Source organism: Aptenodytes forsteri, unplaced genomic scaffold, assembly GCF_000699145.1.
Source record: "Aptenodytes forsteri isolate BGI_AS27 unplaced genomic scaffold, ASM69914v1 Scaffold13, whole genome shotgun sequence".
In the NCBI taxonomy this organism is placed as follows: Eukaryota; Metazoa; Chordata; class Aves; order Sphenisciformes; family Spheniscidae; genus Aptenodytes; species Aptenodytes forsteri.
In genome coordinates this window covers 3,443,585-3,461,488 of record NW_008794543.1, presented here as the reverse complement: position 1 = coordinate 3,461,488, position 17,904 = coordinate 3,443,585, and the positions used below count along the sequence as shown (strand labels likewise).

At 38.3% G+C, this 17,904-nt stretch overlaps 1 protein-coding gene across 2 annotated transcripts; it reads left to right on the top strand.

The window, feature by feature from the left end:
• Positions 1 to 9: 9 nt before the first annotated feature.
• Positions 10 to 17,278, top strand: AADAT (aminoadipate aminotransferase). Of its 2 annotated transcripts, none has more exons than XM_009272335.2 (14): positions 10 to 46; positions 1,044 to 1,112; positions 2,782 to 2,950; positions 4,311 to 4,443; positions 5,096 to 5,170; positions 6,483 to 6,692; positions 7,199 to 7,264; positions 8,473 to 8,555; positions 9,845 to 9,941; positions 10,777 to 10,838; positions 12,745 to 12,809; positions 14,275 to 14,381; positions 15,056 to 15,157; positions 16,337 to 17,278. In XM_009272335.2, the coding sequence occupies exons 2-14, from the start codon at positions 1,046 to 1,048 to the stop codon at positions 16,376 to 16,378; spliced, it is 1,278 nt and encodes a 425-aa protein (XP_009270610.1). In that variant the 5' UTR covers positions 10 to 46; positions 1,044 to 1,045; the 3' UTR covers positions 16,379 to 17,278. The 2 variants fall into 2 exon arrangements, with proteins under 2 accessions (XP_009270610.1, XP_009270609.1); XM_009272334.1 differs by lacking the exon at positions 10 to 46 and adding an exon at positions 60 to 111.
• The last annotated feature ends 626 nt before the right edge of the window (positions 17,279 to 17,904 follow it).

Below are 17,904 nucleotides of genomic sequence, written 5' to 3'. Positions count from 1 at the left end.
AGGAAGAACAGCAGAAGCCGTGCCCGAAATGCCGGAGCAAGCCTTTGTATGTAGCCAGCACCGCTACGACAGGGCCTTGGCGTGCTTCTGCTGGGGGAAACGCGCTTGAGGGTGAGGAAAGTTAAGAACGGTATTTTTAGAAAGCCTGGGTTGTTTTGTTTTTTTTTTTAAAGCAGTCTCGCTCGACAGGTCATTTTTAACAACTGCCAGCACATGCGTGTGGCTGTGGTTGCTGGAGGATTATTTTCTGTGAATTCGGTAGAAGCACACTTGGAAGTGGTGGTCAAAGTGACAGTGTCTCTTTGCCCGTCATTTGATCCCTGTGCTTTCCTTATGAAGGAGCAGATAGCTTTCCTGTGAGAACAGGCCTTGAGGCTTCCTGCAGGACTGCAGTTCACTATCCACTGAGCCTCTATAGGCACCAGGGAAAACGGGGGAAAACACTCATCTGAAGCATTTTGAAAGACATTCTTAGTTATCCTTCCTAAAAAAACACCTCTAACTTGGCAAGTGTTGTGACTCACAATGATGGCTTGCAATCATTAAAGCACTTTAAATGCAATACTTAATAAAGCTAAATAAAGCTGGATTCTCATTAAAAAAGAGCTGATGGGTGTTTAAGATCAGTCAGATCTTCAAATTTGTAATCTGCCTTTAAAACTCCACAGCTGGCAGTAAAGGGAGGGGAAAAAGTCTTCTTCCTATTCACTGCAGACCAGCAAATTCCCCAGATCAAAGCTGTATTGCTATTTGTGTTTATCAGAACAGCAGCATCTGGCCTAATCTCACTGTGCCAGTGTCATTGGGAGGCTGCGACAGAACCCACAAGTATGAAGGAGAAACCTTTTCCCTGAATTCAAAAAGGAAAATAAGTTTCAGCACTGAGTTTAACATGAATAGATTGACATTTAATTTACGGTAGCGCACATCTATGGAGATGATGTATTGGACGCATTACTTGTGGGAGATGCACATACCAAAAGCGCAGGTGTTCCTGTTCACTTTTCCAGCTTCATGTCCAACTAATTGCTCTTTCCCCACAGATATGAATTACTCGCGATTCATCACCACTGTAAGTGCAGCAAGAAAAGCATCTCCAATAAGACTTCTGAGTGAGTATACACCTGTTCTTTACAAGCTCTCCGGAAGGGTATCATTCTACATTCTGGACTTTGCTGGGGTATCATGACTAAAGACTTGAAGGAAAATTGTGCCGTAAGCTGACAAGCAAGGCCAGTTAACTTCTTTGACTTTTGTCAAGTTGAGATGTCAAGCAGGTATAAAGAAGAATGAAGTGAATAGCCTTGAACCATTTCAGAAACCCATCTAGACAGAAGAAATAGCATTCTCACTTCAACATGTGTCTCAATCTCTGCTACTGCCTCTGAAGCAGGGCTTTTGGCACAGTTTGCTGCTGAATTTATGCTGGTTGTCCAGGAACAAGCAACTGCTAATGACTTGAAATTCAGTCCCAGCATAATGTTTCTTTCCACCTAGCTTTCCTGTATGCTGTTAATGTCCATAAATCCCTCACCACGCCCACACCCTCAGTGTTACTACACTTTCCTTTCCTGTATTACACTATCTTTAGGCTACCATGTTACGCAGTCTTATGTGTGACAGATAGAAAAGGTTAACTGCCTGCTTGTTTACTCAGTTGAAACCTACAGGGACCTGACAGAATCAAAACATGAGACATACATCACTAGTTAAGCCTTCAGGGGTCAATTTCCTCTCTCGGTAAGGGGTTGGCATTTGCTGTTCTGCTTAAAAGGCTTCATACAGGTACAGCTAAGTCAACTATTTCACTCTACTCAGTCTCCATACTTTTTCAAGTGATACATTAATATGCATCACAACACAATTATTAAGTAGCACAGCATGTGCAGAAAGACACATTGAGGCTGCAGTTTTGATGACAAAGTAAATATCTCTTTACCAGACCAAAAGTCACAGACATGACCCATATTGCTGAACTGATAAGAATTAACTCCCCATGCTCAAGTTTGCTAATAAGTAGTGGAGAATAAACTCAATAACAGAAAGCTTTAAGCCAGATCTGGTGTCATCTGTCCTCTCATATCTGATGTAAAACTGTCAAGCCAGCATGAATGCCATATTGTGAGCTCTTAGATTTAATGCAATCAAGTGCCCTTGCTGGATTAAGGTCCAGTCTGCACTGCACAGATTGGATCTGAATGATTGTGAAACTCTGACTTTAAAGCAAGAGTTGTTAACGTTTTCTTCATACTGAATTATTTACACAGTGCCTCTGCCACTACAGCTGGGCTGCCAGAAACATTCCCCCTCTCTTATGAAAAAGCTATAATCATAGATGTAGCTATCAGTGTAGCTGCACTACTGCCACATCAGCTAAAGTGAGACTGAGAAAAAAAACAAAGCCAATCATTCCAAGTCAGTCTAAACAGAAGATCATTAAGATTTTAAATTCTTGAAGCTTAAAAGACATCAGTCACAGAAAGTTTTTATAATAGTAGAACAGTCCAGATAAGATGAAAAAGCTATTTATAATTTATTTTAAAACAAAGATGATTTGTTGTTTTGGTCTGTCCCATCCATGTCTCCCTCCCCACCCCCCCAACACCTATTTAGTCCAAGTAGAAAGGTGAGTTTAAAAAGAATTATCATCCTTTTGAATTCATGACAGTTAAAGTGAAAAATTGAACAAATTTCTCTGAACCATTATTATATGGTGACTAAAGGATATGATCAGTGTTGCAATAATCAAACTGTAACCAAGGTCTTTTCCTTTTACTCTAGCTGAATTGATGCAGAAGTCTCCTCCATCTCTCATCTCTCTGGCTGGAGGGGCACCAAACCCTAATCTTTTTCCATTTAAGAGGGCTACTGTTGCCATTGGACATGGAACCACTGTTGAGATTGGGGACGATCTGATGAAGAGAGCTCTCCAGTACTCAGCCTCAGCAGGGTATCTGTCACAGCTGCTTGCACTTCAAGATACCAGGATCAAAGGATCATAAAATCCTTCATTACTGCATTAATTCACCTGTGTTTTTAAAACCTGTTTTACAAAAACAGGTTTAACTTCTTTCAATTTGCCTCACTATTTACATTTCAGTTTAAGTGGAAAGTTTTGAGCAGATGAGTAATTTAAAAAAACCCCTTAATACTAGTAATTTTCAAGCCAGAGCATTTCCTGGCTGTTAGTATTTGAGAATTCAGACTCCCAGATCACTAGGAGGAATCATTTTGTGTTTTGCAATAAGATATTCATTAAAGATACTGCATTGCAATACATAGTTTGCACGTTCTGGAGTATTTGTTTTGCTCTCATTTCGTACTATATATTAAAGTCAGTATGTACTATTTGTGGTAGTTGAATGGAAGTATTTATAGTATTGTCATTTTTAGTACAAAAATTGCATATCATTTCATTACTTTAGCACTCATGAACTCCCCAGCAGACAGCACTGAGTCAGGCTTGTGACAGAATTTTCAAGCCAGAGCATTTCCTGGCTGTTAGTATTTGAGAATTCAGACTCCCAGATCACTAGGAGGAATCATTTTGTGTTTTGCAATAAGATATTCATTAAAGATACTGCATTGCAATACATAGTTTGCACGTTCTGGAGTATTTGTTTTGCTCTCATTTCGTACTATATATTAAAGTCAGTATGTACTATTTGTTGTATTTTAATGGAAGTATTTATAGTATTGTCATTTTTAGTACAAAAATTGCATATCATTTCATTACTTTAGCACTCATGAACTCCCCAGCAGACAGCACTGAGTCAGGCTTGTGACAGGTTTGCAAAAATATTTAGATACCTACAGAGGCACACAGGGCGTTAATCAGTGAAGTTAAGACTTTTCTTAATATTTAAATGAACCCAGCCATTCGTGAACATCCTACAACATCTTAAGACACATTGTTTGAAAAATCTGTTTCAGAAATCCTTATTATCTGCAGCCTATTACTAGCAGTATTGCAAGCTTTGTCACATTGCCACATTTGAGTATGGAAAGATCACTCCTAGGAGTGGATATTGTTCAGCTTCCACCCCTGGCAAATCATTTCCACATGGATTTCAGTATGATAATTTGGTCTATGGACCACAGATGCCTGTCTCCTCTGCTTTTCCATAAGAAACATTTATCTCATTTTCATCATTTAATAAAGCAGTCATAAAATCAGCATCTAAGTGTATCTGTGTGACAGTTGAAATCAGACTCAGGACTGTGTGCTAGGTTTGGCAGTGATTTAGAGGAACAGCCTAGCTTCAGCCTACATAAGATGTTAGATACACCTTATTTTATTCACGTTTCAGGATTCCAGAGCTGTTGTCTTGGCTAAAGGCCTTTCAGCAGAATCTACATAATCCCCCCACAGCCAACTACAGTCCTGAGCAAGGACAAATGGAAGTGTGTGTCACGACCGGCAGCCAGGAAGGCTTATGTAAAGTAAGACCAAAAGCTTCATATGTTAAAAGCATTTCTTTCAGAGAGATGTTTATTCTTCCATCAGTTCAGCTGTAGTCAGCATTAAGTACCACTGTATACCTATATACAGGATAGTTTGTTAAATATATGTCTCACGGTATCAGTACAAGATAATAGAACTGAAATAAAACTGGTGTGGCCATCTAATCTGTCAGGACTGCATGACTGTTCGGATAAACCAAAGAGCCTGTCAGAAAAATACGCTATAAGGTAACATTTCAAGTTACTCAAGTAGTGCAGTAATAAGTACATAGGTGCAGTATTTGCTTTACCATAACTCAATTTTAATTATGTTAGACTTCCTTAAATAATTACCCTTTCCAGTCTACTCACTGCTTAGTTGATCCTTTCTGTAACTGAAGCACTGTATCTATTGTATAAGAGCCCTGTCTTTCCATCTCAAATTGGTATTCTAGCTGATTACCTAGCTTCATTTGGCTCTAAAGCAGATTTTTTCATCTGTTCATTGCTTTTCTCACAGACAGCATAATTAAATGGTTAGGGAATTACTAGTATCTAATCAAGATTTTTAATCCCACTAAGAAGTCAGAAGCATGAGGCATGTGTACAAGAATGGCACAATCTTTTTAAAATAGACTCTTTTCTTTCACAGGTGTTTGAAATGCTCATTAATCCTGGGGACAACATCCTTTTGGATGCACCTACATACTCCGGGACACTAGCAGCTGTAAGTATTCTTTAGCTACAAAACATTGTGAATGTTACATTTGAAGTAAACACCAATTTAGTACCTGATCTGCAGGCTTAAATACACTGTCCATATTTACTGTAAAAACATATCTAAGAATCAAGTTTTTAGTGTTAGTCCAGTTAAGTTAATAAATATTCATTCATAGAAGCTTTTCTACTAAAAGTTCTATAAAAGCTATTTCCCAGGAGAGAAGTTCCTCTTCCAAATCCTAGTTGATTCAAGGGCTAAGGTCACATTTGGGGTTGGAAAAAAAGCCATCACAACCTAGTCAGGTTGAAGCAAATTTATAACAAGTGGGTATTTTAACATGTCAGCACATCCACCTGAAGTATCTCATGGTCTAATTATACTGTAGCTATAAATAGTATAAAATTGGAATAGGCCTGAAACATCCATATACGAGTATGAAGATGTGAATAGTAGGAACTATACAAAAATAGCAAAGTTTACATCTGAAAAGTAATTTAATCAGTATGTAATTAAATGTCAGCTCAAAATGCATAAGAACTGTAAGAAGGGTTAGAATAGATAATACACCACAATTTCATCTAGTCCCCCCTTGCATCAAAAGGAATTTTGTTATTGTTTGCTGTGCTAAGTTTGAATATATCTTGTCTAATCAAATATACTTTGTTAGGAATATATTTTGACAATACAGAAACTTGCATTTTTACTTAAAAATGTAGAGCACTATATGGTACAAATTGAAATTCCACAGAGGAGAGATTGTATGCTTTTTTGTTGGTATTTTACCTATATTTTTTCATACTGCTGTCAACACATCATTGCAGTAACATCATTTCGTTCTCCCTTGTATTGCTGCATATATCTGTTGAGAACAGATTCTTTGCAGTTTGTCAGTGAAGAGTAGCTTATAGTTCTGGCACTTCTACTGAAGTAGAATGTAAATTGTCAGTAGGAACTGAAGGTGCTATGAACTTACTATCTGTGGTGAGAGCATGAAAAGTCCTGACAGAACACTGTTTGAATTCACAAAATACCTTTCTGCTTGCAAAGCCATGTGTGATTTCCTAGAGAAGAGCAGCAATTGGACATAGGAGCTACCCATTTCTTCTCAGTTGGCTTAACAGGGCAAAGAGAGTAACATGGCAAGTTTCACAAGCCTCACAGCAAAGTCAGGCAAACTTTCTTTTGAATCACAAGCAAATGGAGTCTGAGATAGCTATAAAGTCAGAAAGACTTTGTATCACTGAAATTTTACAATGCCAATGACAAAAGGAAGACCTTTGAATTACAGGATTATGACTTTTGTTCCTCCTACCAACAGCTGAGACCTTTGGGTTGTAACATAATTAACGTGCCTAGTGACCAACATGGGATTATTCCAAAAGCTCTAAAAGAAAGTCTGTCTACTTGGAGCTCAGAAGATGTAAAAAATCATAGCCACCACCTCCCCAAATTCCTGTACACTATTCCAAATGGCTGCAACCCAACTGGAAACTCTCTGACCGCAGAGCGCAAGAAGGAGATTTACCAGGTATGTAGCTGGGGCCTTGTGAACCATGTAGGTAGAAATGGATGAATGTCAGTCTCATTTCAGTTGAGGATACCCCATGTGTGGTGTTTGGGCTCGTTATTGGTCTAGTAGACATTCCTCCCAGAACTTGTTTCTAGCAGAACCTCTTTCATGGCAACTCTTCAGAGGTGGACTACATATTAGATACATTGTTTTTGCAATAGTAGCCCATTGCTGGCTGGTATCTTTGCCACGGACTTCAAAATGGACTTATTTCAAATTTTCTGCACACTACATGGAACAGACCTTCAGTTAATACATGTGTCCTTGTACTGCAGGTACCATGTTTACTCTTATAATTGCTTGATGTCTAAATTGGCCATTTGAAAGCTTCTCTTGATCAGGCCTTGTATATAGTGAATGAGCAATCATAATATGGTCATGGTAATAGGCCCAGGGTATAGGAAGAACTGAATTTAGGTGTCTTTACATTTTAACAAATCTTTACTTTTTATTCATTTCTTTAGCTTGCAAGAAAATACGATTTCCTCATAATAGAAGATGATCCTTACTATTTTCTTCAGTTTGAAAAGGTAATTTGTCTTCCATACTCCTTAGTAACCCCTTCTTTTCTGGTCCAGGACTGAACTAAGGTTTGAGCCGTGGATCTTCCTGCATGCTCCTTCTTCATGTCCTACCAAGTTAGTTGTAGGCCTAACAGTCTATGCTACTTTCAGTTGTTGTCCCCTTTGTGGCATTTTATTGCATCAGTCCTGTTAATCAGTGGTTCAAATTCCTCAAGCCTTATAAAAGATAGAATTTCCTTCATTAGTCAGAAAATGACAAGGACTTTGCCTCCAGAGCAAAACAAGTGTGCCACTGAAGCAGCACTTGAAAATAGCAGCTGCTTAGTGTTCCTTTCAGCCCAGTCTCTTCTTTCATTCAGTGGAAGACTGCCTACTCCCAGTCTACTATATCCCATGTTTACCCCTTTGCCTTTTGGAGAACCCAAGAGAATTCTCCCAGATACCACAGGAAGTAGTACTGGATAGGCAGCTTCCCTTCTTCATGTAAATTTTCCCCAAATGGGTAACAATTGAGTGTTGACCTGTCTTCACACATGGATCTACAGTTGCACAGTCTGCAAAAAGTACCTAACTTCAGAATAAAAGCTGGTGTTATAAAACATTGGTAGAAACTAAAGTTCAGTATTTTCTATTTTGAAATAGTTTTTATGGGAGGAGGCGATAAAACTGCTTCACTTGAATAGCATTGTGTAGCTTTGTTAGAGAGTAGAAGGGGAGAAGGTGTAAAGTAGAATTCCTGATAAGGAAAAAGTGTGCTGAACTCAGATCATCAAAATTTGGTCGTGTCTTGATTTCCTTTTTTAAGATAAAGCTAAAAGTTACAGGGTCCCATCTTAGAAGTTACAGTATCTTTCTGTTTACTCCATAAAAAAAATCTTGGCAGAGAAATCATTGTTTCTCTCTCCTACTTATGGCATCATACCAAAACTGGAACTGAACACTTGTATGCTGAACAGTGGACTAAGCATCAAAAAAACCCAAGGATGATTTCTTGATGACTTTCATAGAATACTGTAATCACATCTCAGACAGCTAGCCTAAACAATGACTTGTCAGCAAGTTACTGCATTTTTTTTCCTTGGAATGTGCATCTGTAAAATATATACTATCAAAATACTTCTTTAAGAAATTAATTATGTCTTCATAGTGAAGAAAATAATTCCATCATAATCCTTACTAGCACCTTGAATTCTATTTTTTATTTTTCTTCCAAGCCATGGGCTCCAACTTTCCTCTCAATGGATGTGGATGGCCGAGTTATCAGGACTGACTCTTTCTCTAAAATTCTCTCATCTGGGTAAGGCCAGCTTCAGACTGCTCAGCACTGCTTGTTCAGTTCAGGCACAAGACTAATACTTCATACAAAATGATCAGACATGTCATAGTGTTTTTTCATCTAATACCTATCCACTTCTGGAATGTACTTTTGGATCCACAGCTTTTTCTCAGTCTACTCACTTTTCATGTCATCTCTCGGCAGTCATTTAACTCCAGATTTTGTTTCTCTTCTGATACTGATAGTTAAGCCACTCTCCCCAGGCAGCCCATTCTTGCAGACACCATATAGGCAGAAAGACAGATGCTGGATTCCAGCTCTGTTCCTGGAACTCCTAGGAGCTTTTCTCTCTTCTTTTCCTGTTTCTCCTTTTATCTCTTACAATTCCTACAGACTCCCTGAACTTGTAATACAGAAGAGAAATGATGGCATCATTCTCCACAAACTATTCATAGGGTTATACTGATCTCTCGTCTTCTAGCCTTACAGTTCTTTCAGGTTGTTTCCACCTGCCTGAAAAACTAAGCTGGCTGTTTTCCGTTTCACACAAGTCAACATACTTGATTTTTAACTTGCTCTTGTTTATTATTCTAATAAATATAAGAAAGTAATGTGAGTTCTGCACTGGCAGCTAGTGGACTATAACCCCGTCCCTGAGAAAGTGAGGAGTCAACATGATGCTAAATGTGACTGCGCTTTCAGAAGTGACACTGCAAAAAGGCATGATGCAATTTTGTCTTGGTCAAAGATACGTATGAACTTACTGGTTCTATTTTTCTTCAAAGAAAAGCTTCAGCCAATCTGTAAAGATGGGTCATAAGCACTGAAGCATGAATAACAATCTGGTTTATCAGTCTAAATTCCATTTATTCTGCAGTACTGAAAGGGAGTGAAAGAGTAAAGCTGTTTGCCACTTCCCATCTGTTTTTCATAAAGCCTGAGCATTCATGATTTTTTGTTATGTAAAAACCTATCTTTCCTTCCCTTTGATTCATGTAATCTTTATGGTCGCAGAGGAAAGCTTATAGATGTGGGATACATCCTGAAGTCTCAGAACTAAGAAGAAACTATAAGCATTAAAAACCCTTAAATGTTTTTATTTCATGACTTTGAAACTTAGCTCATAAGTTGCATAAACCTGGGGCTTAGGGCAGTACTAAGATATGGATAAACTTAAATGCATAGAAGATCCTTACAATATCAATGACATGGTTACAGGTTTTCCCAGTTACAAGTTAAACCATAACTCACACAAAGTATTAGCACATTGCATTTCTGGAGTAACTTTTTTCTTTTTTTTTTTCCTCTAGGTTAAGAATAGGTTTTCTGACAGGTCCCAAGCCTCTTATCGACAGAGTTATTCTACACATTCAGGTTTCAACAATGCACACCAGCACTTTTACACAGGCAAGTACCAAACTGCCAACTGAATTGTATTTAGAGAAGATAACATATTCCAAGTCATCAAACGGCTTTGCACTTTTGCAGTTGCTCTGCACTTCTGCAGTTTTGTTTATAATAAGCACATACATTGTCAATGCTGCCAAAAGAAGAGAGACCACCATAGAAATTACAACCAGAGCTAGAGGGTGTCTCAGTGCATGGAAAGCAGAGCTAATATGCCCTTAACCCTCAAATTTCAAGAATCGAGATTTAAAATACTTTGTATCTCTTGCTAGTAGGTTCACTTAAAAAACCTCAATGTAAAGCGTACATTGGAAGCACTTAGGTTTTTTTCTAGTCTTCATTCTACTTTGTAATTAGAACAGTACTGGCAGCCCACAGAGACATTACAAAGCAGGCTGCCAGCTACAGTCCCTTTATAGTTAGTCATAAGGAAAGGAGACACTGAGCACATCTAAATATGGCTTCCATCTTCCAGCTCCATCAGTTCATCATAGAGGCAGTATTAAAGCAGAGAGGCTGATATGGGCAGGAAGGTAAAGCAATATAACCTTGCCTTCCTTTTTCTCCCTGATTACCATATTTAGCTCTCCATCCATTCTTCCCTCCCCCTGCCCCAACTTCCAAACACTGCCATGATCCTTGGAGACAGCAGTAACATGGACTACAATGGCCTGTTGCTGTTGCCACCTCTGTTTATAAAGGGCTCCAAGAGACCCCGTGTGCAATTTCTTGCCTGTGTGGAAATTTGAATAATGCATCAGGCTATATATCTTTTGATGATTGCAGAACAGTGCTGTTTAAAATATGGTATTGATGATGTGTTTTATTTCTTTAGATTATGATATCACAGCTGCTTCATCAATGGGGAGAAAAGGGTTTCTTGGAGCATGTAGACAGGTAGGGTCATGTCATATGCTGAATCCCATCATCTGTCATTCTGCTTCTTGTTACCTACACAAACACTCTTTGCAGTAAACAGGTCAGAGGGGGTGCATCGGTATTAGGCCAAATGGATAAGCCAGGTCACCAAGACTGACAGTATTCACACAAGAGTCCTGGAGGAGCTCTGTGTGAAGTTGCAGACATGCAGGTCAGAGCATGTAAACTACCATTACAGACTGACAATCTGCCAGGCCACTGGCACCATCATTATGCCGCTCCCATCTGAAGGGAACTCAAGAAGATCCTGGGAGCTCCGAGTCAGTGAATAAACTTTTCATCCCTGCTAAAGTGGTAGGGTCTATAGCAAAGGCTAAGATCACTGAGCACATCATCTATGGAGGAGTCAGCATAGCTTCTGTAAAGGGAGTTCTTGCCTCACTAACTCAGCAGGGATTCACCCTCTAACATCCTTAATCTAATGATTGTGGATGCTGATGGAAAGAACTACAGAGAGCAGTGAGGTTTACCTATACTTGATAAACACTGCCTCTATCACCGCTCTTGGAGACAGAGCGCTGGGCTAAGGTCTGACTCAGCAAGGCATTTCTTACTTACTGACTGACATGCATTTGTTTTTCATTTGTTGTGCTGGAGGAGCATAGTTTCTCTTGAGTGCTTCATTTCAGATGCCATACTTGAATGCCATTAGAACCCCAAGCTTCCTACTTCAGTGGGTAGTGTGCCACACTCTGCAGAGGCCTGTAACAGGAACGTGAGCAAAGCATGGAAAAAGTTCTTATAACTGACTGTAACAGCCACTTTTATCTCCTGAGCACCTGCCTGTTGTCCATACTGTAAACACCAGTATGTAAAAAAAAAAAAAAGCAGACACACCAGTCCTGGCTTTGCTTTGTTTTAAGAAACAGGAGCATAAAGATAAGTTTTGCAGGGAAACTTGGACCACGCTTTAGCTCAACTTTCAGCAGTTAGAAAAATATATCCTAAATGTATCTTTTTGCTTACCTCCTTCTTGTAGGCCAAAAGCATCCTTGCTCAAGCCAGAAGGCTGTTCTTCCTCTTGACTAATGAGAATAGTGCTGTAGTAGGGTAGCTGCAACCCTTTATAACCTTCTAGAATCTGTTGCCAGGTGACTTACTGATGCCCAACAGCTGACTGCAATCTTTTCCAGGTGATTTCATTTGGATGAGGTTGACTTGTTAGATCATGCTTTTGAGTAGGAACCAGCCTGTTGTTTGGAGCAGCTACATTTTTGTGGAAGCCTTGTCTCACTAACGCTTACAATTAGGGTCATTTCCCCAGTAAGAGATTGAATTATTTCCAAGTTTTACTTAAAGTGTGAAGGAGATAGATGGGTTCAAAAGTTTAGAAACGGGGAAGCTGTCAAACAGTCATGACAGGTTTATCATATGATTTGCTTTTTACCTTGTGAAATACCATTTCCATGTGTACCTATTATACAAATTCAACCCAAATGCACAAATATTCAGTCTGTACTTTTGCATATGTGTAAGTCCTTCATTTTCTTCAGTATGCCTGTTTCGTGTGGTAAATATTGCTACCAGGGCTTGTATCCACTGATACAATGAACAGAATGGGTATAATATATGAAGAGTTTCCATGACATATGTAAAGCTTAAGAAGCAGCCACACAGGCATTTTCTCTGTCTGGTTGATGAGTGCTTTGTTGGAGACATGCTGAAGCGTTCAAGACTTCTCTGATACATATACAAAGTTTTATACACACAGTATACTGTATTGTGCCCATCTAGGATATGCTCATATTTCCATTACGTGTGCACTTAGGTTGTTCAAGTAGAAAAGCTTTGTTTCTGCCTTTGGAAACAAATGGACTCTGAAGCGCTATGGAATCATGACTTTGAACTGATAATTTACTTTCAGAGTGGTGGAGTTCTACAGGACCCAGCGGGATGCTATGCTCATTGCTGCTGACAAGTGGTTAAAAGGTCAGTGAGTGCAACACAGCTAATTACTTAGATTTTTTTTCTAGCTATTTATCATCTTTGTGTTCAAGAAAAATCACTGAAGTTCATCTCTTGACTGAAGTGACAGATAAGCCCTATAAGCAAATCAATGACATTAAATATTAAGCTTAGCACAAATTATCTAGTGCTGCTGTTTTCATGCTTTTCTGGTGGGACAAGGAGATGGTGATGAGAAAAAAGCTCACCACGTTACTGTATAAAGCACTTTTACAAAGACCATATATTTCACTCCGCTATGTTCTTACACTTTTTATGTTTAAAATCTGTCTTTAAAATCTCTGTCTGAAATAACCAGATTTAGTGGCCTTAATTTAAAAAAAGATATAAACAATCTATATAGCAGTAGTGATAATCATTTTTTGTCAGAAATCAATTTCAAATGTCCCCTTTTGTGGTTAATCACGGAGCATAGAAAGAATTCGATCAACAATAATGCAATTACAGTTAGTGACTCACTCCTTTCAGTCAGTCAAAGTGGAATCAGCAATAACAGCTTAAGAACTGCCCACCTACTTCCATGGGACATGGGTACTTGAGCACCACACAATCATTAATGTGCTTACTCTTGCTAATTCCAGGTTTTTAGATATGAAGAATTTCTTCTTTTTCTACATGGCTCTGAACAACCATGGGTTGTTGACCTAGGTAGGCCCTCTTTGTCTCAATTCCCCAAGTATCAAAACAGTGTAATAGGACTGGGCTACCTTAAAGTGTATTGTGAGAATATACTCATATGTAAAAGACTAGAGGGTCTTCACGTTTTCTAGGAATAGGAGCCATAATATTATGGAAGACAGACCTTTATTTTGTAGATATGCAATGGTTAAATACATCAAGGAAGAGCTGGAGAAGATGTCAAGTCAAATAAATAGTTTCTTCAAAAAATATGTCCAAAACCAGATAAAGAATTCTAGGTAAACAAAAGGTATGCAATAAGTCTGCATACATAATTTAAGACATAAATCCTCTCTAAGCCTTCCCATCCTCCTAACTCCTAGGCCCTCCTTTTCTTTGGGGAAAAATCTATAAACATTGTAACTTAAAGGAAAACAGCTTTGTGCTTTGCTACACTTTAAATTGTGTTGGTAGTCAATGTGATATTAGGAGAAACTGCATCAGAAAAATTACTTTAGATTGTTGAAGTAATCAACAAATATAGTTTGTTAATGTTTGGGATTTCTGTACTTCAGCGCAATCGCTTTCACAAAAAGCATTGAGGATACCAGCACAAGTGCAGTAAGCCCACACAGATTTGATTACGAGTACTTTAAATTTTGCAAGTGGCATCCTGGCTGTGTGGCCCACATTCCCTTTGAGTTCATCAGAGCAGCAAATCTATAACATCACTGAATCTATGATGTATCAGTTAAAGGTGGGGCAGAAGTTTCTTTCGTGATTCCCTTCTTTGCTCTCTCTCTCTCTCCAGACTTGGCAGAATGGTACCCTCCTGCTGCTGGCATGTTCTTGTGGATCAAAATTAAGGGTGTTTCTGATACACAGCAGCTGATCATGGAAAAAGCTTTGCAGAAAGAAGTATGACCTATGGTTTAATGGCTTATGATGTTAAAATGAAATAAGGAAGGATAAAATAAATTTACCATATCTATCCACACATATGCACGCACATAAAAAAGCAGGGGAACTTGCTGTGCACCACCGCTGAGTCGGCAAGTCAGGCATTGTCACATAGTGACTCATTAATAAAATATTTTCATGTCTGTATTCAGATGTTGATATTTAATCAGCTTACTTAAATTTAAACCATTATAATATATAGTACAATGCCATGTATGCAACATAAATATATATGATACTAATATATGTACCTTTATGAATGATGGCTGTCCACTATATCTTTTTAATAAGAGAGATTAAGTGTGATTTTTATTTCTACAATTTATAAGAGCCAGCATTGTGTACTGAGTAAACTACATCCCATCTCCCTGGTGCTTCTAAACATTGTGATGATAAGCCAGACCTGGTAACCCACCGCCTAGGTAACAAAAACCTAAGACCCCTTTGATTTTGTTATGAAAAGTCTGATTCCAGATTGCATATTTTTGGCTTCTCATTTTGAAGAGAAGAAATATATTAAGCCATGTTCTGATACCAGTGTTTCAGCAGTGCGCCTTCTCAAACTTAATTTAACATAGTGTTTTAAAACTGTAGAAGTGGTGATAACTGGGTGGCTAATCAATTTTTCTTAGGTGTTACTGGTTCCTGGAGGAGCATTCAATATCGATAGTTCAGAGCCTAGTTCTTATGTCAGAGCCTCCTTCTCTCTGTCTTCTCCAGCCCAGATGGATCTGGTAAGTGAGATTTTTTAAAATTCTTATCAAGACAGTTTCTCACATAATAATGCTTTTTTAATTACTTCTCCTTATGTGTTTTCTTGAATGTTAGTGTAGTTTTTTTAGTACTTAAGTGATTAAGCAGTACTTTTGAAGCAGTATTAGCTGTTTCTTAGGCAAGATGCTCATATCCAAATGACCTGAAAGGTACCAGATGTTTAGGACCACTTAAAATTTTTCTGTGTATCGTCTCATACATGTAGAGTCTCACAGTTAATCCTCCCAGACATTATTCTTAAAGGCTTTACTGAAGTCAGAGTAAGTTTTGCTATTTGCTTTAGCATTAGCGGGCATCACGTATCTTTTATTTTCCAGAACTTTCCAATCCTGAGATTGAATTACCTGCTTGCTTTTGTGTGTGTGTGTGTGTGTTGTCAATCCTTTATGGGAAAGAATATTGTTTTTCTTTTATACAGTTGACATACATGTTGTATTACATTTCTCAGGAACTAATCTTCTATTATTTTAGGAACATTTTGGATGTTACTTGGCTGTATCTGTAAAATCAGTGGGAAGAAAGATAGGACACTTTTATTTGTGCAGATTTAATACTTGTTTGATTCAGGTGCTTGAAACAGTTCAGTATTGGTAGTTGTACTTTCATCAGTTGTGAAGGTTTGTAACAGATAAGCACTTCTATTGCCTTTCTATTTCTTCTTCTGTACTTCTTCTGTTTCTTCCTTCTTCTTTGTAAAAGTAATTCATAACCACACTACTGACAGTCAAATTGTATCTTTTATATGCTTCCCCACTCAACTGTTCTTCCTTTTCTTTCACCTTTGGAGCCCCTAGGCCCTTATATTAAGTTAAAAGAGATACTCTTCCAGGGATCACTAGTTGTATTAAAAGTACAACTGTTTAGTAGCATCTGAACTCCGAATAACCTTTGAACTATTCTTCCATTTCAGAAAACTCTGCCTTTTATTTTCTATCAATCAGAGAAGTGGAAGCTTTGTCCAGTCAAAGCCCATACATGGTGTTAATAAAAGGAAAACAGAGAATATCAGCACAGTTTTGCAGTATAAAGTACTGAGTTTGTATAGGGTTAGGGTAGTTTTAGAAGCTTTACAGGTTTGGTGCGTTGCCTATTTAAGTAATGCTGGAATATGAACGTGAACCACGTTTGTGTCATTGCAGGCCTTCAAGAGACTGGCTGACCTTATAAAAGAAGCTTTGTGAAAAAGCTAAATAGAGCTCCTGCAGCAATCAAAGTCGTCTCCAGAAAATATTTATTAACACTTGGATTTCATCAGAACACTTTAAAAGCAAGCACAATACAGAGGATGTTTCCTTAGATCATTTCAGCTAAAAAAGCAAAAAATGAAAGATTGAAAAACAATTTGCCTAATTTTTTTGACAGGACATTGCATTACTAAATTTATTCCAATTCAGAAACATTTAAAATACTCAAAACCAAAATGTTCTGTTTCCCGTCAAATCCATGGTTTTGTTAGATTTGAACTGATTTTTGTTCTGGCTTTTGTTTTCCATTTGTGTTGGGAAACAGGGGAATCATTTACTTAGGAAGTTGCACCTGAGGTGGTCTTAGCCTTTATTACTTAATCCCAGCTGATCCAATCCTCCAACACCCTATGTTGGAATTGTTTTTGTGTGTCACTTTCCTCCTTGTCCTGCTGTATGGCATCTGGTTTTGAAGATTGGAAGATCAGTATTTAATTTTACTAAAGTTTTGTCAGATAAAACTGATGTAAGGATGTTAAAAAATTGAAACTGATCCAGCAAAATTAGGCTATGATTACAAACAAAACTATTTGGCCTAAGGTCCCTTGCAATTTGCGTGGGTTTTGCAGCTCATTCTCTAATTTGTAAAAGGTTTTCTGATTGCTGACTTCCACTTCAGTCTGTGAATAATTACTCTGTACCTGTGTTAGAAAACCTCTGGTATGCGAAGGCATGTGGATGTGCTAATAGAACTGCTCTCTGCTCTGTTAATCAGACGTGGTTTTGAACGGAGAGTGTACGTAAGTGAACAGGGGACGTAGTGGAATGGACAATACCCTGACACTGCCAGATGTACAAAGCAAGCAAAATGAAAAAATAAAGAAATGTTTTGATCTCTAATCCCTTGGTCATTATCATCCCAAGCATTTGATACTTGCAACATGTACAAGGCTTTCAGAAAGTATTAACTGGACAGATTCTCCAAGGCTTCCCATTTTGCTTAGTGGCTTAAGTTTTATTTACTGTTTGGATGAAAGCACTGTAGTTTTCCACCAGTAGCAGCTGGTTGTTTCTTTATGTGCAAGCGTTCAGAATTTCAAAGTAAAAATATGTGTTCAAGGATCCAGCCAATCCTTCAGCAGCTCAGGTAACCCAACCACATATGGGTCAGGCGCAACCTTGCTTACTTGGAAGTTTCACAAGAGTCATGGTTTTAGTAGTAACAATAATTTTCACTCCCTGTTTTCCCCCTAGTTATAAATAGCATGTGTCATAACAAACTAGCACAGATGTGTGCCTTTCCCAGCATCTCTCATCATCAGGATCATTCCAGTGCCTTCAGCCCAGCATCACCTTTTATCTCTATCTCAAGCCTTTTAATTTACTCACACATCCAAGCCATCTCTGCGCTTTGGAGCTTCTTGAGCAGCATACCCAAGATCAATCCTTCTCCCTCTTCCCAGATTCCTGCAACTTTTAGTCAAGTCCACGTGATTCTCAGACTGATTTTCTCCAATTTGATA